The sequence below is a fragment of the Rattus norvegicus genome, chromosome 2 (assembly GCF_036323735.1).
Source record: "Rattus norvegicus strain BN/NHsdMcwi chromosome 2, GRCr8, whole genome shotgun sequence".
In the NCBI taxonomy this organism is placed as follows: Eukaryota; Metazoa; Chordata; class Mammalia; order Rodentia; family Muridae; genus Rattus; species Rattus norvegicus.
Genome location: NC_086020.1, coordinates 28,098,235 through 28,125,828, shown reverse-complemented (window position 1 = coordinate 28,125,828; position 27,594 = coordinate 28,098,235). Strand labels below are relative to the sequence as shown.

Below are 27,594 nucleotides of genomic sequence, written 5' to 3'. Positions count from 1 at the left end.
CCCCATATTCTCTATCCTACTACCCAGTCATTCGAGCTAGCATCCTTGGCCTTCGTTCTCTTCCCACCCTGGCCACACATATCTCATTGATTTGATGATCTTGTCCACTCTAATACATTCCCGTTTTTCTGTTCCCTCCCCCTCCCCCACACTGCTCCCCCTTGCAAGCAGTCTGCATCACTGTCTGCACCAGTGCTGCTCAAATTCAAGGAAGGTCAATCAGGGTGCACCCCAAGACTCCAAGTCAGTCCACCTGAAGTGAGCACTGTGAAATAAATAACATTTCTAAGATCCATGAAGTTCATGCTGTGGATTCAAGGAGTACTCTCTGAGAAGCATGGAGACACAGCAGTAACTCCTCTCCGATCTCTGTCCTTCTGTCCTGGTTCAGCAGTCTGTCCACATTTCCATCACAACACTCAGCTAACTGCCAACCCAACAATGTTCCACCTCTGTTTGCCTAGCGAAGCCCACATTTCTCACCACAGTGGCTACCTGCAACCTGCCTGCAGTATTACAGGAGATTAGAACTTAACAGTTGTGAGCAAGTAGCTTGTGAGACGGTCTGGTTAGGTTGTCCGTTCACACACACACGTGGAGTTGACCAAGGGTATTCTCAGCGCTAAATTCAAGAGATGTGAGGCCACGTTCCTAGATGCTGGAGCACGGTCAGAGTCTGGCACTGGCACTGGCACAGAGCCTAGTGTCTGTGTGTGTGTGTGTGTGTGTGTGTGTGTCTGTCTGTCTGTCTGTCTGTCTCTGTGTGTGTGTGTGTCAGTCTGTCTCTGTGTGTCTGTGTGTGTCTGTGTGTCTGTCTCTCTCCCTCTCTGTCTGTGTGTGTCTGTCTGTCTCTGTGTGTGTGTGTCTGTCTGTCTCTGTGTGTCTGTGTATGTGTGTCTGTGTGTGTGTCTGTCTCTCTCCCTCTCTCTGTCTGTCTCTGTGTGTGTGTCTGTCTCTCTCCCTGTGTGTGTGTCTGTCTGTCTGTCTCTGTGTGTCTGTGTGTATGTGTGTCTGTGTGTGTCTGTCTGTCTCTCTCCCTCTCTCTGTCTGTCTGTGTGTCTGTCTGTCTCTCTCCCTGTGTCTGTCTGTCTGTCTCTGTGTGTCTGTGTGTATGTGTGTCTGTGTGTGTCTGTCTGTCTCTCTCCCTCTGTGTGTGTGTGTGTGTGTGTGTGTGTGTGTGAGTGTAGACATTTTAATGCTGTGCTGCTGTGTGTACAGAACCCCAGGCACACAGGAATGAGCAGAAGGGCAGACTTCAGAGCAGAAACAAAAGCGATCCAGGCCCTCCCCACTGGACCAGACACATAGTCTGCCTGTTTTCCTGCCAAGAGATCTCAATGGATCCAAGCACGATTGGCTGCAGACTGGAACCAATTTAGAAGAGTGATGTACTTTGGTCAAACATAAAGTGGTCTTCTGGGATTCACTCACCCCGCCACTGTACTCTGGAGCTTTCTGAGTTTGTTTGTTCTCCATCAATGAGTGCGTTCATCTGTACCCTCAGGATTCGGGAAGATGGGGTTGGTGTTGTCATCGAAGCCTTTCCTCAGCACCAGCTTGTCTTTAAATGGTCTGCTCCGCCGATGGTGATCCCACCTCCTCCTCCCTACAGCTTTAAAACAATATAAGGAAATAGGATAATGGGAGTTGTCTCCTGGCTTCACCTGATTTAAGGCATGATGGGAAGTTGTCTTCCATTTGTGTTAGCCAAGAGAAAGGCTGCATACTGGGTTTTCATCCCCGGGGACCTTCCCAGGAGAATTCCTGCAGACTTGGGGGGCTTCTGTCATTTTTGCTAACTTTCCACACTTGCTGAGGATTTAGCTGTCCGCTTGAGTCTTATGACTTTAGGGTGTGTCCGTAAATGCGTAGAAATGTGGTTATTTTAGCGAAGCAAGGAATTTTTCAAAAGAGTGGGCATTTTGCAGATGATTTTAGAAGGGTTGTTTTTAAAATAGGATTCATTTCAATAAATGAATCTTTCCATGGGAACCATCAGGCCACACACTTCCATCACCCCTGGTTTCCACATGGACCGGCTGCAGGCTGCGGCTCATCCTGTGTGAGTGCAGAAAGGAAGCATGGTTGGATGCTCCGTGGGGAACCAGATGTGACCTAAAGTCCAGTGCTGTTTCAGGGTCACTAAGCCCTTCTTGTGAGGTTATCTTGCAGTCAATCATGGAAGACAGTTCACTCTTGGTTCTCCAAGGCAGCCCTAACTTATCAATGGTAACAACAAGGACAAAGGCATCATGGGTAATTGGAATCCACAGGAAATCTCCAAGCTCATTTTTAGCAGATGGTTTCTTTCCCTGCCCATCAACTCTGTTTACCAGAGCTGCTGACCGTGGAGCAAGATGGACTGGTTTGTATTCTATCCCTCCCGGTCTCTCCACTTCAGTGAGCGTTCGGGAGAAAGGAAAGCGTCGGGGGTGGTTGGCAGGACAGATTAAGACCAGAAACTCATGCTTAGGGTTTTCCACAAACTGAGTAATTGGATCTCGAGTAATCAGAAGTGGACTGTTCTTTGCTTATTCTCTGATATACAGTGTAATGTCACAAGCTTGAAAGCATCCAGCCTTGTCCATTAGCAGCTGTGTTTAATAAAAGAAAGGAAGTTGATTAAGAGATGTCACATTTCAGTCATTGCCTTGAATGTCTGAGTTTGCTCTTTGGAATCATGGGATGTGCCTGTCTTCACAATCAGCCTAGGGTTCTGTGCCAGAAATGTTGCATCCGTGCGGGCTTTGTGGCTCAATACTGCTGTGTGTGACAGACAGCTTTCTGACACACCAGAGTGCAGTTGACTCTACCTTTCCTCCCCAGAAGTTAACTAAGGGTCTTGTGCTGGCCTCCCTTAGGCACTTGTCGTTTTGTGGGTTATCCTTAGACTTTTAGTTTCCATTCTAGTGCACTATCAGTATTGAGTTGCCACATGCAATAGATAGCATGGCTGTATGGTGTGGTTTCTTTTTCGTTGAATATTCATATGGGAAATGGCTCCTCCATCGGACCATGCTGGACACGTTTCTGAGGTCTGGCCAAGGTGGGTGTCCTCAGTGTGTATCTTTTTGCTGCTCCAGGATTGAAGAGCTTTTCTAGGCTCATGGCGTGTAGCCGCCTCTTCCTCCATCATTCGCCAAGACTCACCAGCAGCGACGACCTCAGTGGGGACTAGGGAGGAAACATGGTGTGGTTGGCACACACCACTTCTTCCTTTGCCCTAGCAGCCCAGTCTCATGGGTGTCCTCTTGGTGGCAAATGCCCAACCGAACTGAGCAGGCTATGTTTTCAAAGCTCAGCATTTTTCAGCCAGTCATTTGCACCTCACCGATGAGCCACTTTGCAGTTTTTTAAGATATACGTGTAATCTGGATCATTCTGGAACAAACTGAAGAATACATTAATTCACAGCGAAGAGCTCACAGCCTTCCCGTTGAGGCAAGCGTAGATTTCAATCCCAGCGGCTTCCCTTTGGGTGAGTTGCCCACCCCACAACTTGAATTTCTTCAGCTATGACAAGGGGCCTGTGGTAGGATTGCATGATTGTTGTAATCATCTCATGAGATGACGCATGTGGAGAGTCGTCAGCCCCACCCCCACCCCTGTGTCTCCCCGAGGCAAAGAGCAGCCACACATCTCTAGCAAGGAACCTCAGCCCATTTTCTATTACTTTATTTTTACCAAGTTTCAGAGAAACTATCTGTATCCTGGAAATTGTATCTTATTTTATCAAAAAAAATAAAAATAAAAAAGCCAAAGACTTGACTGGGAAACAGAATATTTATATAATGTTGAACTCCTACCTTGCCTTCCTGTAGAACCACCCACCATCACTGAGAACGTGCTGGTATTTATTTAAGACATCACAATATCATCTTATGCTATATTTTTATTTATGCTTTGTGTTGAATGCGTAGACATTTTATCTAAATGGTATTTTAGAGTATTTGCTCTTCTAAAACCACCATGTTTTCATCTCTTAAGGCCGTGTCTACTTGTTTGTTGCGTTTTGACTTGATGGTCCAGGTCAGTTCAGCGAGAGAGCTGTGCAGTATCCTGTTCACCCACTGAGAGATGTTAATGGATTGGGATTCAGGCAGTTTGTAAGTGTTTTTATAGTTAGTGCTGATTCTAACAATCTTATAAATGCCTCTTGGTGTCCCCTAGAAGACTCTGACTTAGAAGGCTGATCTGTAGACTTCTTCATCCTCACTAGAAATCCCCAAACTGCGTTATTCAATGTCTGCAACAGTTTACACAATGCCAACAGTGTACACACAGGCTTGGCTGTGGGGTCTGCCCTCTGCCCATGAGGGAGCTGTCTACGGTCTTACTAGTGTGTGTATTGAAAAGTTTGGGTGTAAGATTGTATCACATTATAGTTTAAAATGTTTACTTTGCCTGGTTATTATCTAGGCCCCTTGTTCTGTTTCACTTTCTATTCTTGGGGAATTTTTTTTCAAACCTTTTATCTGATATTCCTCTTGGTTGCCTTTTTATTTACGTTTTTAAAACTTTTAATTATATATCCTAGCTACTAGTATTTGCTGATTTTCCGTATTTTAGGTTTTTATCTCTCCAGGGACTACCTCCTTTTATTTTTGTTATTGTATTCAGTGAATAGAAGTTCTGATTTTAAAGTCAAATTGCTTAATCATTTTTCTAATGATTGTATCTTTTGATGAGAAGATATGCAATAAAACATATTATGAAATTAATTATGAAAATTAACAAACACCTGAAGCATCAGGGTCTAAGACAAGAATGTTGGCTTATTGGTTTTGACTTTGACTCACCTTCCTCCTATTTATGTATAAGAAATACTGGGCCATAAAGAACTTGTGTTGCTCTTTGCTTTAATTTAGGAATGTTGTTTAGCATGGATAACTTTTCAAGTATCTTCCTCTTGTCTGAACATTAAGTATCTTCTGCTTTGGAAGAGTGGCATGGACAGATCCAACAGCTGAGTTGGGTGGGTTTTACTGTTTCCACACCGTACCTACTCATAATTATGGGGTTGCGTACATGCAACAGAGTTTGTGGGAGGGGCAGGGCCTCTGTGACAGGCGTGTCTGCTCATCGGAGTATACTCTAGCCTCTCAAGCCAGAGACAAATGTACTGTTGTTAGGGCCCTGTCCTTGGATTCTCTTCCTGTAGAGTTGGAACCAGGAATTGATTCCTGTAAACAGTCTATCCGGAGGCTTCTTATATAGAAGTCAGTGACAGGAAATCTAGACTAGAGATAGAAGTGAGAAGGGAATAGAGCCATGGGCTTCCCATTGCCCTCTCGGCCTCTGAGATGTGCAGGTTATCAGAGGTGCCAGGAAGTACTGGAGAGGGAACAGCCATATCAAAGCCAGCAGAGTGCTAGAGCCGAGTGCTAGAGTGCTAGAGTGTGGTGGCCGAGCCAGCGGGTAGGCCATGGTTGAGGGGGAAAAAAGAAAGTAGAGGTGTCTGAAGGTGATGAACATAGTTATCAAGAAGAGGTATTCAAGGTGAAATAGAGTTCCCAAGTTGAAGTATGTCTTCCCAGGCTCATCATGGTGTCCCACATGCTTGTCTGCCTGGAAGCTGGAGAGTGGATGGTGTCCATTCAAAAAGCAGAGGCAATACAAACTCTGTTTACGGAGAGCCCGGAATAAAGGATCATGCTGGCATGAGGACTGGTGGTGGTCGGGGAGCATCTTGAGATGATTAAGTGCTAGTCAACATCAGGGTCAGTGGCAGGGCAGAACGAAAAGATAAACAAGCTGGGAGGTGGGGAGAGCTTTCATTCCTGAATCTCAGCTTCCTTCTCCTTGGAGCACAGCTGTAAAAGTCAGTGCCAAGTTGCTCACCAAGCTTCCAGGAGCAGAAACCACTGAGAGTTAGGCCAATCAGCACCAGAGAAGGCAGCACCGTGACAGGTGAATTGGCAGCTCTTTCTCTCCCACAGCCATGCTGGACTATTGGGTAACGTGCTGGAGTTGACTCCTGTAGGAGAGAAGCTAAAGTGTGTCTTTTCTCCCTTCATTTTTACATCTTGGTGACTGGTGTTGGATTTTTCTACTTGGTTTTCACTCTGTTGGAGGTTCCCGCTCCAGGGAATATTTTAGTTTGTGGTGCTTTTGGGAAATCTCTGCTCTTGTCTGTTCAGGAAGTGGGCAAGCCAAATGTTTTTTTTTCCTTGTCATACATGTGATCGTGGTGACTCGGAATCCCATACTGCAGTGACTGCTGCCTCCAGAATGGAAGGGCTCCACCCTGGGACGCCCCCAACCTTCCCTCCATACACTGTAATACAGCCACTCTGAATACCGTGTCCCTTCCCCAGGAGTGTCTTTACTTTCCTCCTATGCGTAGGCTGCTCCGTGACTAGAGTCTCCTTAACCCACTCTCTCTTGTTCCTATTTTTCAGGGCTTGCCTGCCTTCATGAATGCTTATTTAATCTCCCCCAAACCAGAATTATCTCTTCTGTCTGTCTCAACTGAAGTCTAAGGGAGAATATTTCCCAGGTAGAATTCTATACGCAGCTAAACTATGAAATAAAAACAAGCAATGGACATTCGCAGATCATTAAAGACTGAAGGAACTCACCCTCCCTCAACCCACATAGGAGGAAGAGTGAATTCCCAGGCGCAGTCAAGAGAGCTCTCTTTTTGCCAGCATAGCCAAGCTCTATGGCCAAGTTGAGCATGGCCATTGGTGAAATCGGCGAATACTAAAGTAGAAGTCTTTACTATCTTCCCTGGAGAACCAGCTTCATCTGAAAGGGAGCTGATGGCCCTGCTGACAAGCATGTAGTCATGGACACATTCTCATTCACACACACATGAACACATACAGATGTCTAGTGCAACAAACGTCGTACAGTGTAATTGAGCGTGCACTGCACTCTTTACTTGACTGGGGAAGCCATGTGTTGAAGTGGCCTAGAATTTTATTTCATCACCTTCTGGCCCCACGCTTCCCTCTCTCTGAGCAATAGGGTTTTGTGACCCGTGGCCCTCTCTCTGGTTTGGCTTCTCTGTCCCTAGCAGACATGCTCAGTTCCTGTAGGCGGAGTTAACTCACATATCCACACATCTTCAGTTGCTCAAAGATCACTCTTTAAAGTCTTGGCTTGGCAAACAGGCATCTGCATTTATGTGATGAATTAGTGAATTCTGAAACAGAGCTTTGCAAAGTACTGCAATTGTCCTTCACTGCCCACTGCCTGGGATATCCCAAAGGGCCAGCAAGGGCCAGTGCCAGGTTCTGTTGAGACAACTGACCTCTTTGGGATATGCGAGGCCAAGACCAGATGACCCAGAACATAGACTAAGAAAGACTAGACAAGAGACACGAAGTGAAGTGTGGGTCATTGCTAGAGGAACTGGTAAACTGAGGCACTGAAGCTGGAGACAGAGTAACAGACCTGGGTAGGAGCACACTGAAAAGGAGCTGGAAGGGAGGGGATAAGTAAGGGACAATTAGAAACCTGGGCCAGGACCTGGCTCTACAATCTTCTTACAGAGATTTAGTCTGGCTTCCTGCCGAGTTGGCTCAGGGAGAGGACAAAGTGTAGATGCCTCTGGGGACCTCTGTGGCTGAATGAGAAAGCTGTGGTCTCTCCTGTCTTCAGCAGGAAGTAGTACTTTCTAGCATGGGTGTCACCTTTAAAATGGCTATTGTTTGGCCTCCTGTTAAAACCACACCTTAGCACAATGCCTGGGACAGAGAGGTAGGAAATGTTCTCAAACATCATACTATCTGCTGGTGGATTTTGAACTAGCTGCCTCCCACCACTGAGGAAGGCTGGCAGGGCCACACCTCATGTGCCTGATTGGACTTGCCAAAGCATGTGGGACAGTGCATCAAAGAGGGGCAAATTCTCTTTTTGTGGGGGCTCCTCAGGTCCTTCCTGTTAGTCTCTTAGCCTCCCAAAGCAAGCTCTTTTTACCTTTGATACTCTATATTTATTTTTTCCATTTATTTGGGGTGTGTGTGTGTGAGTGTGTGTGTGAGTGTGTATGTGAGTGTGTATGTGAGTGTGTGTGAGTGTGAGTGTGTGTGAGTGTGAGTGTGTGTGTGAGTGTGTGAGTGTGTGTGAGTGTGTGTGAGAGTGTGTGAGTGTATATGTGTGAGTGTGTGTGAGTGTATGTGTGAGTGTGAGTGTGTGTGAGTGTGTGTGAGTGTGTGTGAGTGTATGTGTGAGTGTGTGTGAGTGTGTGTGAGTGTGTGTGAGTGTGTGTGAGTGTGAGTATGCGAGTGTGTGAGAGTGTGTGTGAGTGAGTGTGTGAGTGTGTGTGAGTGTGTGAGTTGTGTGTGAGTGTGTGTGTGTGAGTGTGTGTACAACCACTTGCAGCGAGTGCTACATTACACATGTGGGGGTCAGAGGACAATTTTGTGGAGGACATTCTCCTCTTCCATATGTATTTTAGTTTGAGGATCAGACTCAGGTCGTTAGGCTTGTGTGGGAAAGCTTTTACATGCAGAGCCTTCTCTCTTGGGTGTTTGCTACTGGCCATAGTTCCTAACAATGATGTCTGAAGTGAAAAATCCACCCAACAGAGAAAAGAATAGGGGACAGTTTGGAGGGGGAAACACAGCTTGAGAGCTCAGAGTTAAGAATGGGGGAGGGGAGATGAAATATTTTGGATTTTTTGAAATAAATTTATAATCTGCCTGGAGTTGTTGTTGTTGTTGTTGTTGTTGTGTAGTTTTGGATTTTGAGGCAGGATCCTATGTACTGCAGACTGGTCTCAGACTTAGGTAGCTGAGGATGGCCGTCAGTCATTGGGCCCATTTGGGTAGTTCTAGACCCCAAGGCCTCATCTCAGACTTCCACCAACTGGCTACATCCCCATCATAGTTGTACTTAGCTGTTTTCTAATGGATCAGGCCTCCTCTAGCTATAGGTCATTGGCATGTCCCTGGTCACATGAATTATGATGCTCCTTCAGGTAGACAAGGGACCAAGATAGTGTGTTTCAAGCAAGAAAAGCTTCCGGGTAGCAAGGCACCGCAGCCACTTAGAGAAAAATGGGATTGGATATATGAAGGTGAGGCAAAGACCTGTGGCCAAATTCACTCGGAGAAAAGCCATCTTTGGAAATCCAAATAAAGCAGCTAAAAGCAAAATCCCCATTTGCTCTCTGCTGAAGCCAGAGGCAAGTAGATGGGCTTGTGACAGTGGGGAGCTCCAGTCTCACTCAAGGAGCCTAGGCTAGCCTCTTGTGGTCCTGGTGCAGTATCCCTGTGTCCCCTTGAGGAATTCCACTGAGATTGAGGTATCCAGAGTACTCAGCTGAGAGGATTAGCTGTTCATCCCTCATGCCAAAACCTAAAACAATAACGGTGTTGAGTATAGAGGCAGTCCTGAATCAGTAGCTGTGTTCTAGCATGTTCCATGGAATTTCAGAATGTCAGTAGGGATAGGAGTATAGTGTAGCTATAATCATGGCTTGCCTAGTATATAGTACGTGCTCAGTAAGAAACCATCTCACTGTGTTTGCCAATAAAATAGCTTATGCTTATTATAAAAAGTCTTGGGTCTGAAGAGAAACTAACCCAAAGGCCTGCTGCTTACCATTGGAGATACAGCCTTATAGATATCCCCAGCACATGCAGCGTATAGAGTCTCATAATCGGGTAGGAAAGGATGAGGTAGGGTGGTTCCTAACTTGTCTCTGGGTCAGTTAGGGCCTTCCATCACTTATGAAGCGGCATAATACACTCTACTGTGTGAGGAAGGATTTGGAGTCCGTGTTCTGGAGCTGTGACACTTCTCACGTGCTGTCCTTTATTTAGCAGGTGTCTTCTGCCGAGGTGCGCATTGGGCCCATGAGACTGACACAGGACCCTATCCAGGTATGTCTCTGTCTTCAGCGGGACTTTGCTGTTGGAGCACAGTGCTTATGAGTAGTGTTTGAGCAGTCTTTTGGATTAACAGCAGGTAGCCATCTTTGCCCCCAAACACACACACACACACACACACACACGCATGCACACACACACACATATGCACACACACACAAACATATGCACATACTATATATATATTATATATATTATATATGTGTTTGTGCTTATCAGTATCATTCTTCAAAACTCAGATTGGTTTTCGAGGACGTAAATACCACCCTACTTTGAGTACAAATGTAATGGTTAGAATTGTCCAGTAGGTTGTGGGGAAGAGCAGCCCTACGTCCTGCTGCCCACAGAAAGGGAGGAAGTGCTGTGTGTTGAAGGGTGTGGCTTTGCCGAGAGCCACAGCCAGGTGTGACTCTTGCTGACTTCTTCAACAGTACGAGTTGGTATACATTGTTTCCTTCCCCTGGATGAGATTTCTTCTCTCAGGGAGAACTCTCAGTGCAACCAAACCACCTTGCGTGCCATCGTAGAACACATGCTGTCTGTGGAAGACGCTCAGTAGTGACATCTGGTACTATTGTTTGCGAGTGGAAATGATGTGGACACAGTAAAATGTAGGTAGTTTTTTTTTTTTTTGGTTGATCAGTATTTTTGTTGATACATAAAAATGGCTGAACCATTCTCTTCTATAGTTCACTAATAAAATAGCGGAAGGGGGTATAAGAACCTGAGGAACAGGGAGTTTGCTGAGAGCGCGTCTCCCAGGACTATCAGATGCTACACCTTATAATCTCACCAACAAAAATGACAATAGACTTGCCCAGGTGGCCTGGGGGATGCCTATGAGGCCTCAACACTACCCAAGGAACCATAGGCAACCAAGGAACACTGAGAGCAGGAGAGATAGTCTCTGGGAGAGCGCACCGACTGGGTATCTATGGTCAGCCCTGAAAACTTTCATATGATTGATTAGTCATAAGCAAGGGGTCCAGGAAACCACCAAATTGGATCGCTTCATGGATAGAAAGAAATGTTTACAGGGAAATTTTAAACTGTTGTGACTTTTTGGGGTACAGAGAACAGCAAAGGGTAGGGAAGGCCTTGGTAGTTCTTAAGGGGTATGTTTGTGGCAGGAGGAGGCCAGTAAATAGGAATAGGAAGTTAGAGTAGTTGGGAGCTGGGGGATTGTGGGCCAGAAGAGCCCAGGAACAAGTGTGAGGACTTTGATGTGTACCACAGGTGTGCATTAGAGAAGTTAACTGCCTGTAGGCTGAGAGGCAGACAAGGGAAACAGTGACTCTTCCCAACAAACAGAAACTTGCTTCCCACGTTTCTGAGCAATGCTGGTTTTAGGCTTTTGTTTATCCACCAGCAATCCTTCTGTTGACTCAGCCAGAGCCAAGCCTAGTCTGTCACTTACCACATTATCAGCTGCACTGCCATTTGGAGGGTAGGGGGCCCACTTGGGACCTAACAGTAATATAACACAATAACTATTGAAAAACAAGAGACCCTAAGCTTGAAGGAGGGCAAGGGTGAGTATATGGAAGGGTTTGGAGGGAGATGCAAGGGATAAATATTATGATTATAAATATATCTAAAAAAGTAAATAAATAATAAAAATAAATTAAAAATTAGATAACAAAAAGAAGGAAAAATATCAATGTCTCGGTTCCTCTCCTTATCATGAGCCATGGACCAAGATCATTAGAAAATAGTTACTTATCCAACATATAACAGTAATTATAAATATATTAATTAATTAATTAATTGATTGATTGATTGATTGATTGATTCTGGGTGGTAGTGCCACACTCCTTTAATTCCTGCACTAAGGAGGCAGAGGCAAGCGGATCTCTGTGAGTTCAAGGCGGGCATGGTTTACAGAATGAGTTCCAGGACTACACAGAGAAACCCTGTCTCCAAAAACCAGATAGAGAGAGAGAAAGAGAGAGATACACAGAGACAGATATAGAGAAAGAGAGACAGAGAGACAGAGACACAGAGATACACAGAGAGAGAGAGAGAGAGGCAGAGAGAGACAGAGACAGAGACCTAGAGATACACAGAGATATAAAGAAAGAGAGACAGATATAGAGACACAGAGATACACACATGCACAGACACACACACACACACACACACACACAGAGAGAGAGAGAGAGAGAGAGAGAGAGAGAGAGAGAGAGAGAGAGAGAGAGAGAACGTGCACCTGCAGTGCTGGCCAGATCTAGCACTGACCACTTAATGGCTCTGACTCCCTCAGCCCATTCCCCTTCTGGACCTTCTTCACCACAGAAGCTTAAAGGGAGGGGCCCACAGCTTAAATCGTTGTATGCAGTAGCCCTCTGGTCCCGAGTCAGTGTGCCTCTGCTCCATAATAGCTGTCCTTGTCAGCGGCTGGAAACCATTGCTGCCCTGGGGATGAGTGACGACGCAGGCCCCCCACCCAGGGAGAAGATGATAGCATAAACTGAGCTAGACATGTGCTGCTCAGGTTACAGGCAGAGGAAAAATAATGGTTTATAGTTGTTTGAAAGAAATGACAGATTTAGGGAAAGGAAAACAAAAGGAAGAGTCTTAGCTTGGGAAGTTTAGATGAAAACAGATTTAGGAGCAAAGGGGAGAATAAACACAAGCTGCGGTTATTTGCATAGAAGATGAGCAAGAGGAAAATTCCAGTAACCGTTCTAAGGGCGCACACTTTGAACTCCAGTTTTGAATCAAAGCAGCACAGAGGTAAATACAGGGGCTGATATTGTGGGCTTCCTCCCAAAGCCGTCCACAATGTGTCCTGGGGGACAAATTCAAGCTTAGGTCCATCTCATTCACTTCCATTTGCTCCTGGCTGCGTTGGCAATACAGGCTCATGATAAGGATGTATTGTTCTTTGAAGAATGTAATTTGCCAAACTATAAACTACTCTACTAGCGTCTATCAAATATTAACATTATACCCTGTTTGTTTCAGAGAACTTTCCCCCTAAAAGCAACAATTGCACACATCAGTTAAGCCTTTGATTTAGCCCTGTATTTAGCTCCCTCCCTTCCCTCTGAACACTGTAACTTTGTATACTCACCCTTGTATACATGCGTGCATTTGTGAGATTCACGTTGTCCTTGAATATTTTTAAGGTTTATTCAAAAAGCATATCATAAGCAACCTTCTGCATTTTTTCCTCATCATTAGGTGTCTTCCGATGTTATACTGGGGAATCTTCAGATTCCTGTGGACTCTGAAGTCCTGGGTGGTTATTTTGCCTTATCTTAAGTGTTCTGTGATCTCACCCTTTCTCTTCAGCTGTATGATCCATTTTGAATTAGCCTTGAAGTGGGAGGTATGAACTTGGCTCCATTCTTTTCTGGTGAGCTGCCCTGTTGTCCCAGCAACATTAGTTCAGAATACTCTTGCTACCTCATTGTCTTGGCACCTTTGACAACCAGGGGCATGAGAGATGAGGACCTGAACTCAGTTCCCAGCACCCATATTAGGCAGTTCACAAGTACACATAACTCCAGCTACAGGGCCATCCAATGCCTCTGGCTTCTGCAGGTTCTCTACTCACATGCAAATACCCACACTCAGACACACACTTTAAGATCTTAAAAAAAAAACTGAACTAAACAAACAGACAAACAAACAAAACCAACCAACTGTGAATTGAATTCAGTGTCTATCTTTTTATGTGAAGCTTTGAAATTGTGAAGTGAATCACTGTCACCGACTTGATCCTTAGTTTTCAAGATGGTCTTGGGCATCTTAATGCCCATGGCCTTAATGAACTCATTTATGAGCTCATAAAATCCTCTTAAAATATTTATTTATTTGGCAGGAGGGTCTACAGGTGCCATGGTGTGTGTGTGTGTGTGTGTGTGTGTGTGTGTGTGTGTGTGTGTGTGTGTAGCCACAGGACAACTGTCAGGAGCTTCCCACTCTGTGGGTTCCAGGGATCAAACTTAGGAAGCAGTCACGCTTAGCTGCCGAGCCATCTTGCCTGCCCCCATACAGTCTCTATTTTATAGAGTCCTTGGGATTTTTTTTTTATGTGTAAAATCGTGGAATCATTCTTTCTTTCCAAATCTGAAATTTTAAAAATTTGCCTAATGAATTCAAGAACAAGATGTGTTTAGTGTTTCCTCCTCCCTCCACCCTCCAAATTGGAAACGTAACGCACGAGCAGAGCCCTGATTGAGCCTACATATGGCCCTGGGCTTGGTTATCAGCACTGAGAGAGAAAACACTGGCTTTTTAGAGGTATTTCCACACCTTTTACTAAAGTTGTGTCATTTTACGTTTTTACAAGGCATGAGAGACTTTGGTTACTCTCAGAGCTGTGCTGGGCATCTTTAATTCAGCCACCTTAGTAGAATGAGGTACTTAGACAACCGTAGTTGAGGTTTATGTGTGTCTATGGCCAATGAAAACCTTTTTGATTTGCTTTTTGGCTATTTCAATATTTTCTTTTCTATTTGGTTAAATCTGTTCATTTTTGAGACTGGGTTAATTTTTCAAAGATGTTGAGTTAAATGTCTGTGTGTGTGTGTTTTAGTGTGCTCATGCATGCATGCATGTGTGCATATGCGTGTGTACATGTATGTACTCATGCACATGTGTATATGTGTGTGTGCTCATGTATGTGCATGCATGTGTGTGTACATGTGTATATGTATATGTGTGTGATGTAAGCTTATGTGCACATGTGTGTAAATGGACATACCTGTGGAGGCTTCTGGTGTAAGTCAGGTGTCTTCCTCTCCAGTCTCCACTTTATGCTTTAGTATACGCTCACCAGTTAGGCGAGACTGAGCGGGAGGATGCACTCCTCCCTGCCCTGCAACCCTGGAGCCATAGAGCTGAGCTGCAGAGACTAGCTTCTACATGGGCTCTGAGGCTACAACCTCAAGGCACCCATAGCTTTACAACAAGCACTTTACCCACTGACCCACTGAACCACCTCTTCAGATGTAATTCTTTATATATACTTGCTACAAATTCTTCAACATTTAAAAAAATGTATCCTGGTTGGTGGCTCTTTTCTTCATTTTCATAACTTGCTTTTGATGAGCCAAAGTTTTCATTCCGATAAGATTTTATATTATGTAATGCATGCATGCATATGTTATACACGCTAAGCAGTCAAATTTTGTCACAACATCTCAAGCTACATTGTATTTCTGTCCTTTCCAATAAGATCTTATCCTTCGCAACATTAAGCTACTATTTTATAGCTGCTTCTCCAGAGCTGAAAACAGTGGTCTAGACCTTTGAATTGACTATATTTGATATATTTAAAATAAAACAATAATATCCTTGTGTCTTAGTTTGGGTTAAATTGCTGTCAGCAGACACCATGACCAAGACAAGTCTTATAAAGGACATTTAATTGGGGCTGGCTTACAGGTTCGAGGTTCAGTACATTATCATCAAGGCGGGAGCATGGCAGCATCCAGGCAGCCATGGTGCATGAGGAGCTGAGAGTTCTGCATCTTTCATCTGGAGGCTGCTAGCGGAAGACTGACTTCCAAGCAGCTAGGATGAGAGTCATAAAGCCCATACCCACAGTGACACACCTATTCCATCAGGGCACACCTTCTGATAGTGCCACACCCGGGGCCAAGTATATACACCTCGATTAGTACTTAGTCTTTCAACGTAATAGAACACATGGTGTGAACGCACAGCCCAGAGAAAGGCCTGTGATGTTATTCCTGCTGCGGCACACCCAAAGTGATCCAAGATGTACATAGGTGAGAGTGTGTATAGGGGCTGGCTGCCCATGTCACTCCCTCAACAAAGTGCTTCTGCTCATGTATGGGGCCCTGGGTTCAGATCCCCAGGACCCACACACAGAGCTGAGCATGGTGATGACGGACGCCTGCAGTCTTAGCATGATGGCCGTAGACTACAGAAGAATTCTGGAGCTTAATGGAATTCTAGTCTAACAGCACTACGGAGCTCTAGGTTCAGGGAAACACCTTTTCTAAAATAAATAAATGTAAATAAATAAATAAAGCAAGCAAGCTGGAGGGGGTAGTCAGATGGTCAGTGGGTAGTGGTGCCTGCTGCCAAGCCTGATGAACCGGATCTTGATTCTTACATACAGAGAAGAGAGAACTAAATTCCAGTAGTTGTCCTCTGACCTTCGCAAGAGAGTCATGGTATATACAAGCATGTATGCAGGCACACACTTGTGCATGCGCACGCGCGCGCGCGCACACACACACACACTAAATAAATATTGATTTACACAAAATTAAGGGAAGCTAGATTGAACACAACCAGACATTCATCATTGACTACTGCTTTTCCTGTGCACATCTCTTAACACACATATATAAACACACACACACACACACACACACACACACACACACACACACACACACGTGTCCCTCTGAGTGAGGGAGGGACAGAAAAGTTATTTTTAAAGCGTTAAAAATGTATAAGAGATTAAGAATCTGAGTCCCTACTGTGTACGAGCCTCTATGCAGTAGAGAGGGAGATGGCAGGATGCTCTCTGGCCACAGAGATTCCAAGCCTATAGCTGCAGAGGTGTGGCTAGCTAGTCATGGATCTTGTTTTTTTCTGCTGCTGATTCTGTAACTGTCTCAGAAACACGAAGCTATGTCCCAGTGCTTCCATTTCTGTTTTGTCATGCCCCTTGTAGGGAAATATCTATTCTGTGTCTTCACTGCAATGCCAAGAATACTAATTAGGTGCACCGATCAAGCTTGGGAGGAAGTGGTGAGATAAGAGTGTTTCAGTATGAGCTTCGTTTGGGAGTGCATTTCCGAGTTCACCAGGGGACACCGGGATGTGGAGTGTGGGGCTGAGACATTCCACACAATGCTCCCATGGGGCTGAGACATTCCACACAATGCTCCCAGGAGCACAGGGAGGGCAGAATGAGCTAGAAGACCAGAGTGAGCTGTGCAGCACATCTCTCCTGGGTGAGCGGATGTGACTCACCAACAAAGTTGTAGTTTTCAATCTTGGCTAGAACATAAAACGTAAGGGGAATATTATGAAGCAGTAAATTCATATCAGTGTGGCACTGTCTGGAAACCAAGCAGTCTCTTCTCCGTCAATGCCTGGAGCACACTTATTTCCCCAGTGTGTAGAATCTACGTGCCTCTACTTAGAGCCCTGTCCTTGCTCCCCTCACAGTGAGCTTTCCAATGAACTTGGAGTGACCTAAGCTTTTCCTAGCAAACAAGATTCCTCAAAAAGTACTCTTCCATGTTTATGTGGGTATACATTGTTCTATATGGGTATACACACATATATAATTAGGTGCACCGATCAAACTTGGGAGGAAGTGGAGAGATAAGAGTCTCTTTAGTCTCGGTGCAGCACCCCTCGGTGCTGGGGGTGCAAGCATGAGCCACTGTGCCTGGCTTATATTGGGTTCTATATGTGAGTGAGCACATGGCCTTGTGGCTGACTGCCACATAGCGATGAGACATAGGGAAGGGGTGCCTTCCTTCCTATCTGTCCCTCCTGTTGTATCAAAGTCTGCCTTCTACCTAGGTCAGGCTCTGATTACACCTTGTTAATTGTATAGCTATAAATATGTCTCATACTCATCATCCAACATGAAGTCTGTAAATTGATATCGGTGACCACATTTAAAGAGTCACAGAAGGGCTATTAGGTAAGAGAATGCTCAACTATGCTGGATATAATGGCTGGCTGAAAGGACGCTCCCTTCTAACTCCAGCTCCCCTACACCATTTTTCTAGTAATGCTTATAGCAAGTCCTGGGGCAGTACTCCACCCTGACCCTTGATTGGCTCGCCCTCAAATCAAATTGGCTAATGAATTAGTGCCCTGCGGGTACATCTTATGTGACCTGTGTATGTTGATATGCTTCCAAGGCTCCTTGTGCCACCTAGAGGTGCTTTACAATCCAAGAAACTATACTAAAAGTCAGGTGTTTCAGTATAGATGTTGAGAATCTATTTGGAGACACATAGAAAAAACCTTTGCTAAGAAAGAGCACAGACCAGAGTAGTTCAGTGGTTAGAGTGCTTGCAGAGCAAGCATGAGGAAAAGCTGAGTGGGCTTACCTGGAATTCCAGTCAGAGACAGAAACTGGGAATCCCGATAGCAGGCTGGCTAGTGACACTGGTTGTATTGGTGAACTCTGGGATTGATTGAGAGACCCTGCCTCAGTGATTATAGTGGAAGACTGATCAAAGATGACTCCTAACATCACGCTTGGGCATGTAAGAGCACATAAGTGCACCTACACATGTGTGCACACTTGTACTCACACTGCATGCGTGCACACACATACACAGGCACACACGCGAGCACACATATACACACACGAATGTGTATACACACATATATAGACACGCACACATATACATGCACACACACATTCATATACACCTATGCATACACATACATATGCACATATACCCATGCACATATACATGCACACACACATTCACATACACCTATGCATACACATACATATGCACATATACCCATGCACATGCATATGCACACACACATACACATACACCTATGCATACACATACATATGCACATATACCCATGCACATATACATGCACACACACATTCACATACACCTATGCATACACATACATATGCACATATACCCATGCACATGCATATGCACACACACATACACATGCACCCATGCATACACACATATACATATACACATGCACATGCATATGCACACACATACACACACATATACACACACACATGTGTGCAGACACACAATGGAACAAGGAAAGAACACAAATCATAACACTGACACCATCTTCAGGTCAGGGACAAGCTAGTTTTGTTTACCTCTTTTCCTCAGAAAAAATAGTTCCATTATCAGCAAGAGACCGTTGGTTGCTTTACAAGGATACTTATGAGTTTTTTCTCAGGGTTGTGACTAGGGTTTTCAGGAAAGGCAATGTGTCATGTGCTGGCAAGGAAGGTTGCTGAAGGAGGGTGGGGTGGGGCGGGCTCCTGCTGTACTACTTGGGGCAGTCACTCATCCTGGCCTGGGGACTGTAGTTGAGTGTGTTATCCCCCAGGGTCCCTTGCTACCTTGGGGACTACTGTGGCCTGTGGCCTCAGCTGCAGATACTGCCCCTCACAGCCCCTGTGGCCTCTCCCAGCAGCCTCTCTCCCAGCCGTGGCTCAATCCTTATCTCATTGTTCCGGCTTAGGGTGAACAACAAATGAAACTTTATGATTGTAAGAAGCCTTTGGCCAAGTTCCATGAGAACGAGAGCGGTTGTTTGCCTGGCGACAAATAAGGTCTTTGTGGTTACCTCTAAAAGCAGTGCAGGTACCCGCCCCAGGGTGTACCATGTATAGTACCTTTAGCCCCGCCCCGTTACTTCAGAGCACAGTTACTGGGTGTCTTAACTGTGAATAGTTATAGGAAGTATATGTAATTATACGGGCCTCGCCAATAGCTCTTCAGCCCACAGATCGTGCACCACATCATCGGTGACTGTCCATGTCACTCTTTCAAAACCTCCATCGTCCGCTCCTGTCCATCTGCCGCTCAGACAGAACACTGACAGCAAAGTGTGCTGTTGTCTTGCCTCCTGTGTTTCCGAGATGAAACCACAGGGCCGAATACGAGAATGGATCAGTGACGGAGGCGTGGGCCAACAGGCGCAAGGCAATAAACAAAAGTGACGGCGCCGTGACATGTCACTCAAATAAAAACAGAATTACGGGAGACATTGCTGCCCAGGGAGAACGTTGCTGCTGCTGTCTTTGAGGGACGCTAGACACGTAATCCAGTGTGAATACAATATATTGATGTTAGGAGGGGGATGGCAGCGCCACACAGGAGGTGAGGCCAGCCAAACATGTCACACGCATTAAAGGTTTTCCAGGGATGCTGTGACACTGGCCTACAGAGGACGGTGTGTCAAGGCTGAGATAAGATGCCACCTCCTTGTCAGACGTCTGAGGCTGTGAGGTGGCCAGCACTGTTCAGCTGTTCTCGAGAAGCTTTGAGAGACAGCACATTACACCTCAGCGTTCCTAGCGTTCTCGGCTACAGCGTGCTGACAAATATTCTTTCTGCAATTGTCTATACGTTTAGGACAAGTCAAACCTCATAAGGGTTTTGACAGAAACCTTCAAAGGTCACAGCATTTATGCAGACCATTCTTCAGCCATTTTTATGAAGAGGCTGCCCTGAGTTGTGTTCAACCCATCGTGGCAGAGGTCAGTCCAGAATTAAAGAGGTCAGCCCACGTCTTCCTTAGCTTCCATGGTCTCGTGCATCAGGGAGACCACAGCAAATGAGGTTACCACAGCAGTAAGATTGCTGCCACCAAACTTATTCCCTCTGCTGCTCCCCTTGGGGCTGGATCTTTGTACTTGCTCTGTCTGTTGGCACCACATGTGAGTGGTTTGATTGTCGCCTTCTCTCTCTAACCTCTCTCCCCTGCCAGGGACCGAGGAGCAGCCGCCAGCCTCTCTTTCATACCAGTCCTTAAACACTTTGCATGCTATGTTGCCAGATAAGTATTCTTTAGATGAATGTTGACTATTATGTTTGGAGTAAGTGGAACGGCCATCTTGCCTTTTCTACTTACAGAACAAATCCAATTACCTGCCTTTAACGATGAATTCTAAGAAGTGCATTTTGTAGAATCATTGTCTGAGACTTGTATTTGTGGACAGTCCTTAAATATCCACAGATGACCATGAGTCTATAAATATTTAAAGCTAATTTGGGCTGTATTTCCTATGTTTCAAAGTTCGCAAACACAGCAGCCTTCTACTCAAAAGTAAGTGAGTAAGAAACGTTTCAGTACAGCAGGGTCTGGTGATGTAGACCATAATCCCAGCTCTTCTGTAGGCTGAGGTAGGAGGATCGCAAGTTTAAGACAGAAGCCTTCGAGGGTCACTCTGCATATCCGGACTGTTCCTTGGCTGTTTTATGATCTGCCTCTACCTTATGGAAGAGGCTCCTGCGTGTTCTTACCTGGACACAACCCAACTTGGCAGAGGCCAGTGCAGAAAGATGGCGTTCGTTTACTGTGGTAGGAAATTTTAATCGCAATCTGGAGTTTCTACCCCTTCTTCATCACTCAGTTCCTGCATAAAAGACAAGCACAACCTTTTTATTCACAATAGACCTTATGCAGCACAAAAGCTGGCAGATCTCAGCTCTCTAAGCTATTAGAATCTACTTTCCTATCAATAACCCCGGGTTATTACTCACTGTGCTCCGTCTGTGCTGCTCTTAACTCCAAATGGCCAGCCTCAGGGCCATGCTTTCTTGACTTCTAACCCATGGTGACTCTCTTCCTTCCTCTCTTCCTTCTCCTCCACTCTTCCTTTTCCTTCGACTCCAATCCTGGGACTCCTAAAACCTGCTGTCTCTCCTGCCCAGCTGTTGGCTATCGGCATCATTATTTACAATCAGAAATGGGGGCAAGGTCACACAGCTTCACCCGGGTCTGCGTGCAGACTCGTCTCTGGAGCAACCAGGTCTTGGGGGGCCACACAGCTCCAGAATATGATTCAAGGAAGTCTGGGTAATCAGCAAGACCATGGAACTAAGCTCTGTGGCAGTGCTCGTGTAGTGTATGTGTGTTCCTGAGTCGGTTCCTAGTATTGCGTACACACACACACATACTACACACACACATACACAGATACACACACACACCACACATAAACATACACACACACCACACATAAACATACACACACATACACAGATACACACACACACCACACATAAACACACACACACATACACACACACATACACAGATACATACACACACACCACACATAAACATACACACACATACACAGATACACACACACACACCACACATAAACATACACACACACCACACATAAACATACACACACATACACAGATACACACACACACCACACATAAACATACACACACACCACACATAAACATACACACACATACACAGATACACACACACACACCACACATAAACATACACACACATACACACACACATACACAGATACACACACACACCACACATAAACATACACACACACATACACACATACATACACACACATACCACACATAAACATACACACACATACACAGATACACACACACACCACACATAAACATACACACACACCACACATAAACATACACACACATACACAGATACACACACACACCACACATAAACATACACACACATACACACACACATACACAGATACACACACACACCACACATAAACATACACACACACATACACACATACATACACACACATACCACACATAAACATACACACACATACACAAATATACATACACATACACACATATACATACACATAAATACACACATATACACACATACATACACACACAAATACACACACATACATACACACGCACACACATACACACATACAGACACACACACACACACACACACACATACAGGAGTAAGGACTTTTGTACAGTCCACCAAAGGCTTGCAAAACCATGGTTCAGAGGTGGTGACAGTAGGACCTCCTTTGAGGCAGTGAGAGCTTCAAACCTCCCTTCCAATGTCTTCATTATTAGTGGCCATGGGTCCCAGTCACTATGCTCTGTGTTTCAGTTCTCGGAATCCACATTTCTGGAAACAGATTGTCCTGAGACTAGCTATGATCTGGGAGATGGGGACAAAAAGTCTAGTCCTGGTGACCTGGATCCACCATTCTCTTGGAGAAGGCATGGTTTTCTAGAGCTGGGCCAGCACATTACAAAGGAGTTGCTATAGTGTTTTGGTTTGTTTTTTTTAACTCTAAAATCTATGGATTTTTACTTTGCTTTGGAGTTGATTTTTCTAAATCAATTTTTTATAAATGGAAAGTTTTAAATGTTATCCAAAGAAATTTTCTAGTAAGTGCCTTTCTAATATAAATATGTTTTAAATGCAAATGTCATAATTATTCAGGTACACTAATACATCATTAAAAATATGTCCTTAAAGTTTCTAAAAGAAAGGGGAATATCAAACCTACAGGACCATTCAGACACACCCCAGGCTTAGGAGTCCCAGGAACCAAGAAGCGACAGTTGCAGAAGTCTTCCTGTGGCTTCACGAAGAAAACAAGGCAGGCGTGGTGTGCAAGTTTAAGTCTGGCAAGACTGGTCAATTGTCTGGGCTGTTTTGGCTGTGGACACAGGGATTGCTTCTAGTTTATGTCTGGTCCTGGGCTGGTTAGGGCAGGAGAACAATGGCCCAGCAACCGAGAGTCTTCCAGGTAAAGGAATTAGGTGCTCCATGCTGAACACCTGGGCTGTCATTTCTCATCTCGAGGAGGAATTCATTAACTCTGAGAGATACTGTCTCCCCAACATCAAAACTCAGAAGTCAAAACATGAGGAAGGCGTGTGCATCAGAGCTCTCTAAAGGAACAGAACTGATAGAATGGGGAAAAAAACCCACATTTTTCACATCATATTAATATATGTACACATACTTATGTGTATATAGTTCATGGTTGGTATTGGAATAATACCTCTTGCTATCTTTTCAAGGAGTGGAACAACATTCCAGTCTTGTGTAAGGACTTGTGAGATGAATGAGATTAGTTGTAGTCTGTAGCATGGTCCAATAAGAGAGAGTAGTCCTGGGTTCCTATTGGACTGGTCAGTATGGAGTCAGAATGATATACATGGGGAACGTATTAGAGCAGCTACCAGGCTGTGGTCTGAGTAGTCCAACCACGGCTGTCTCCTGATAGAGAAGCCAAGGGCTCAGACTGAATGACTCAGCAGTTCCAGTCAGGAGTGGGGCCCCTAGGAATCTCTAGAGGGCTGCTGGCCTCCAGTCTACGCTGGAGCCTCTGAGAAGTGGGTTCTGATACCTTCAGTGGAATGTTTTAGCCTCAGAATACATGGACTCGTCAGCAACAGTGAGGGCAAGCGGGCGAAAAGCCAATGCTTCTTCCTTCCGATTGCCCTATGCCGTCAGCGGATGTGGCCCAGACTTAGGGTTGGTCTTTCTAGTTCAAATGATCACTCACAGTTGTGCCCAGCTGCCTGGCTTTTGTCGATTCCAGATGTAGCCAAGTTGATAACCAAAACTGGCTGTCACAGCAAGGTTAATAAGGTTCCCGATTTAAAGCAGCCGCACTCCTCCTTTTTGTCTGTAAATTGGCCTGGATGGCCTCACGTAGCCTCTGCTTCAATCAAGACCTTCCCCACCCTTCCGTCTTTCCTCAGTCACACTGCTCAGACACTCCAGGCACAGTCACAGACCATTAGAGCAGTGGTTCTCGACCGGTGAGTCTCCATCCCCTCGGAGGTCAACTGACATTTTCACAGGGGTTGCCTAAGAGTACTGGAAAACACAGCTACTTACACTATGACTCACAACAGCAGCAAAATTACAGTTATGAAGTAGCAACGAAAATAATTTCATTGTTGGGGGGCCACCACAACATGTGGAACTGAACTGAAGCATTAGGAAGGTTGAGAACCACTGTCTTAGGGGCTTACCGAGTTCTGTCTGAGAGTTTGACTTCCAGACACCAACTACCTCCTTGCTGGTTGGCACCCATTCCAGAGCCTCCTTTTCGGTGGCATTTATCACTTATTAGCCTTCCAGGTGTCCCTCAGTGTGTATATTGCCCATTATTTGTTACTTGCCATGACAAACAAGGGGTTTATATTTTGCCCAACAACGTAACACTAAATGAGCTTTTTAATTATCAAGCATATAGTAAGTATTCAGGAAAAAATGTAGAATGATGCCTCTTGCTATTTTTTTTTAAAGTGAGGCATTCCAGTCTTATGTAAAAAGACATGAAGTGAATGGGCTTGTTTGGGACCTGTAGCAGGGCCTGAAGAAGGGAGGACCAAGGGCTTCCCCTCCCATTGGTGTCCAACAAGGCCGTCCTCTGCTACATATGCAGCTGGAGCCATGGGTCTGTTCATGTGTACTCTTTGGGTAGTGGTTTAGTCCCTGGGAGTTCTGGTTGGTTGGCATTGTTGTCCTTATGGAGTTGCAAACCCCTTCAGCTCCTTCAATGCTTTCTCTAACTCCTCCAATGGGGACCTCATTCTCAGTTCAATGGTTGGCTGCGAGCATCCACCTCTGTATTTGTCATGCTCTGGCAGAGCCTCTCAGGAAACAGCTATATCAGGCTCCTGTCAGCATGCACTTCTTGGCATCAGCAATATTGTCTGAGTTTGGTGGCTGTGTGTATATGGGCTGGATCCCCAGGTAGGGCAGGCTCTGAATGGCCATCCCTTCAGTCTCTGCTCCAAACTTTGTCTCCATATATCCTCTTATGAATATTTTTGTTCCCCCCTTTAAGAAGGAGTGAAGCATCTGCACTTCAGTCATCCTTCTTCTTGAGTTTTATGTGTGCTAATGACTTTTACATAAGCAAGCTTCTACCTGATATTCTTGCTATCTTTGCTGTAGCAACACGTTGGTCTGAAGGCTTTCTATTATAGCCCACAAGGAGGTACCCTTCACTTCTCTCAGGAGAACCACCTCCTGCCCCTTTCTAGCAGGACCTAGGGACCTAGGAACATCCCAGACTGAAGAGTGATAGACCCTGGCTCGAATGAGAAAATAGAGCTGGCCCATGTTTTCCGGCAGATGGTTTGAAACATGGACTGAAAAAAATGTTAAAATTATACTGAAAAAAGGTATTATCCTGCTTCTGGAAGCATGGTATTTGAGAAACGATTGAGCACGTAAGATGATTGATGTGTATAGCTGCATATTACTGATGTTCAGGGATTGGTAGGGGAGGGTTAGGTATCAAATAGAAATGTAGTTTTGTACTTATGCGAATGACTCTTTCTGTTTAACAGATGTGTATGGATTGGGTATGTTAACTGGATTTGCCAAACACACAGATACAGTGACCCCCCCCCCCAGGCCTTGCATATCAGACTTTTTTCATTACTATTCATAGCAGTAACAAATTACAGTTATGAAGTAGCAATGAAATTATTTTACGGTTGGGAACCACCACAACATAAGGAACTGTATTAAGGGGTCACAGCGTTAGGGAGGCTGAGAATCACTGGGATACAGCAAACCCATGTTGGCTAGTAGTTGACTGTTGCCGAAAGTGATTGATGGGTGAGTGAAATTCATTGTATTCTTGTGTCTGCTTCCCTGTGGGTTTCTAATGTTCGAGTAATGAGACATTTTTAAAACCCAACGGTAGCTGTTGGGCACTTTGGCTTGTTTCCTTTCTGATTATAACAAAAAACATTTTGGGCGTTCTACCATCATTTTGGGTATTGCTTTGAAAGCCCTTTCACGCAGAGAGACCACTGTTCTACCCCTAATTATTTAAACCAGAATTGAATGCTGGAGAGTATGACATCCCTTAGCAGAGTCTTTGATTACCATGTTTTCGCATGGTGCCATATTGCTGGGGATGTCTCACTCCTACTACGAGAATAATAAAGCCCTTTACAGTGCTGCCTGCCCGCAATCCCAGTTACTTGGCAGGCTCAAGGGCTGTGAATACAAGGCTGGCTGGAGCCTGATAGCAACCCCCTTTCTCTCAAGAACAAAATAGAAATAGTCTTCTTATATTTCTTATAAAACCCTACAAGTAGTCACCGTCTCAACCCTCAAGTTTTTACTGGGCAGCTTGTAAGCACCAGCTTTCTGCTGGGCACGGGAACATGGTGGAAAACAGGACTGGCCAGTGCACAAGTTAGACCCTCAATAGGTTCCAGCGATGATGAGACTCCCCTAGCATCCCCATTCCCAGAGACTCTGGGTTCCTAGGCCCAGGAAGGCTGAGAAGAATCACGCAATGAAGCAGATCGTCCTCCGTTCAGCTGCGTGCCAGCTCCACAGTTCACATTCAGCCTTTTCCCATGCTGGCAAGAGCGTGGATGTTTAAATTAATCTCTCGGATTGTTGTCAGTTCTCTGAAGTTTCTGTGTCTTTACAGCTGTTCTAGTGCTGAGTGCAGAGAGCCTCCGGGGACTTGGAAGCAAATGTTGTTTGCACTGAACCAGATGCGTATACTCGAGAATCATCATGTAACCTGCGTAACCCACGTTAGTTACCCTGGCAAGGATTTTGCTGCTTCCCCCACCTAAAAATAGGTCTAACTGAAGAGAACCTCCAGCCACAGCCAGCAACACCCGAGCCTGACTAGAACGATGGAGTACCTACCTGCATCTCACTCTGTCCCTCCCGCCCCCAAGTGGACCCCAGCCAGTCCAGGAAGATGGGGTAGCTTGTTTGGAGATCCCAGGGATTATTGGAGGAGCTGGACTTGAACCTGACAGCTCTCATCGGGAGTCCTGTGTTTAGCCAGTGTACCCAGGACTTGTTTCCAAGGTGGTTCCGAGGTTGCGGGTTTCAGTTCAAGGGCTCTACTCTCTGTTTCAGGTCCTGCTGATCTTTGCAAAAGAAGATAGCCAGAGCGATGGCTTCTGGTGGGCTTGTGACAGAGCTGGCTACAGATGCAACATTGCTCGAACTCCAGAGTCGGCCCTCGAATGCTTTCTGGATAAGCATCATGAGATTATAGTGATCGATCACAGGCAGACCCGTAACTTTGATGCAGAAGCCGTGTGCAGGTACCTTCCTCCCCCACCCCCCACCCCCGTCTGCTCTAAATTCATTCCTGTAGACAGCTTCGGTCCCTAGCACTGACCCTGAACTGCAGCCCCTTCCTACAGAGGCGTCCCACCTTCCTATTTCTGCACGTTTGAACTGCACTGAGTTTAAAGGTGTCAGC

At 45.3% G+C, this 27,594-nt stretch overlaps 1 protein-coding gene across 9 annotated transcripts in view; it reads left to right on the top strand.

Annotated features, from left to right (window-relative positions):
* Pde8b (phosphodiesterase 8B) overlaps positions 1–27,594 on the top strand; it is a 234,210-nt gene that overhangs the window by 118,222 nt on the left and 88,394 nt on the right. For 4 of the 9 annotated variants that reach the window (XM_063281702.1, XM_063281701.1, XM_039102163.2 and 1 more), the window contains exons 2-3: positions 9,780–9,836; positions 27,243–27,433. In XM_063281702.1, the coding sequence (XP_063137772.1) occupies positions 9,780–9,836; positions 27,243–27,433 (248 nt within the window). Of the gene's footprint in view, positions 1–9,776; positions 9,837–26,818; positions 26,906–27,242; positions 27,434–27,594 lie in introns of those variants that run through there. The other 5 variants (XM_008760670.4, XM_017590817.3, XM_006231811.5 and 2 more) reach the window with 3 other exon arrangements.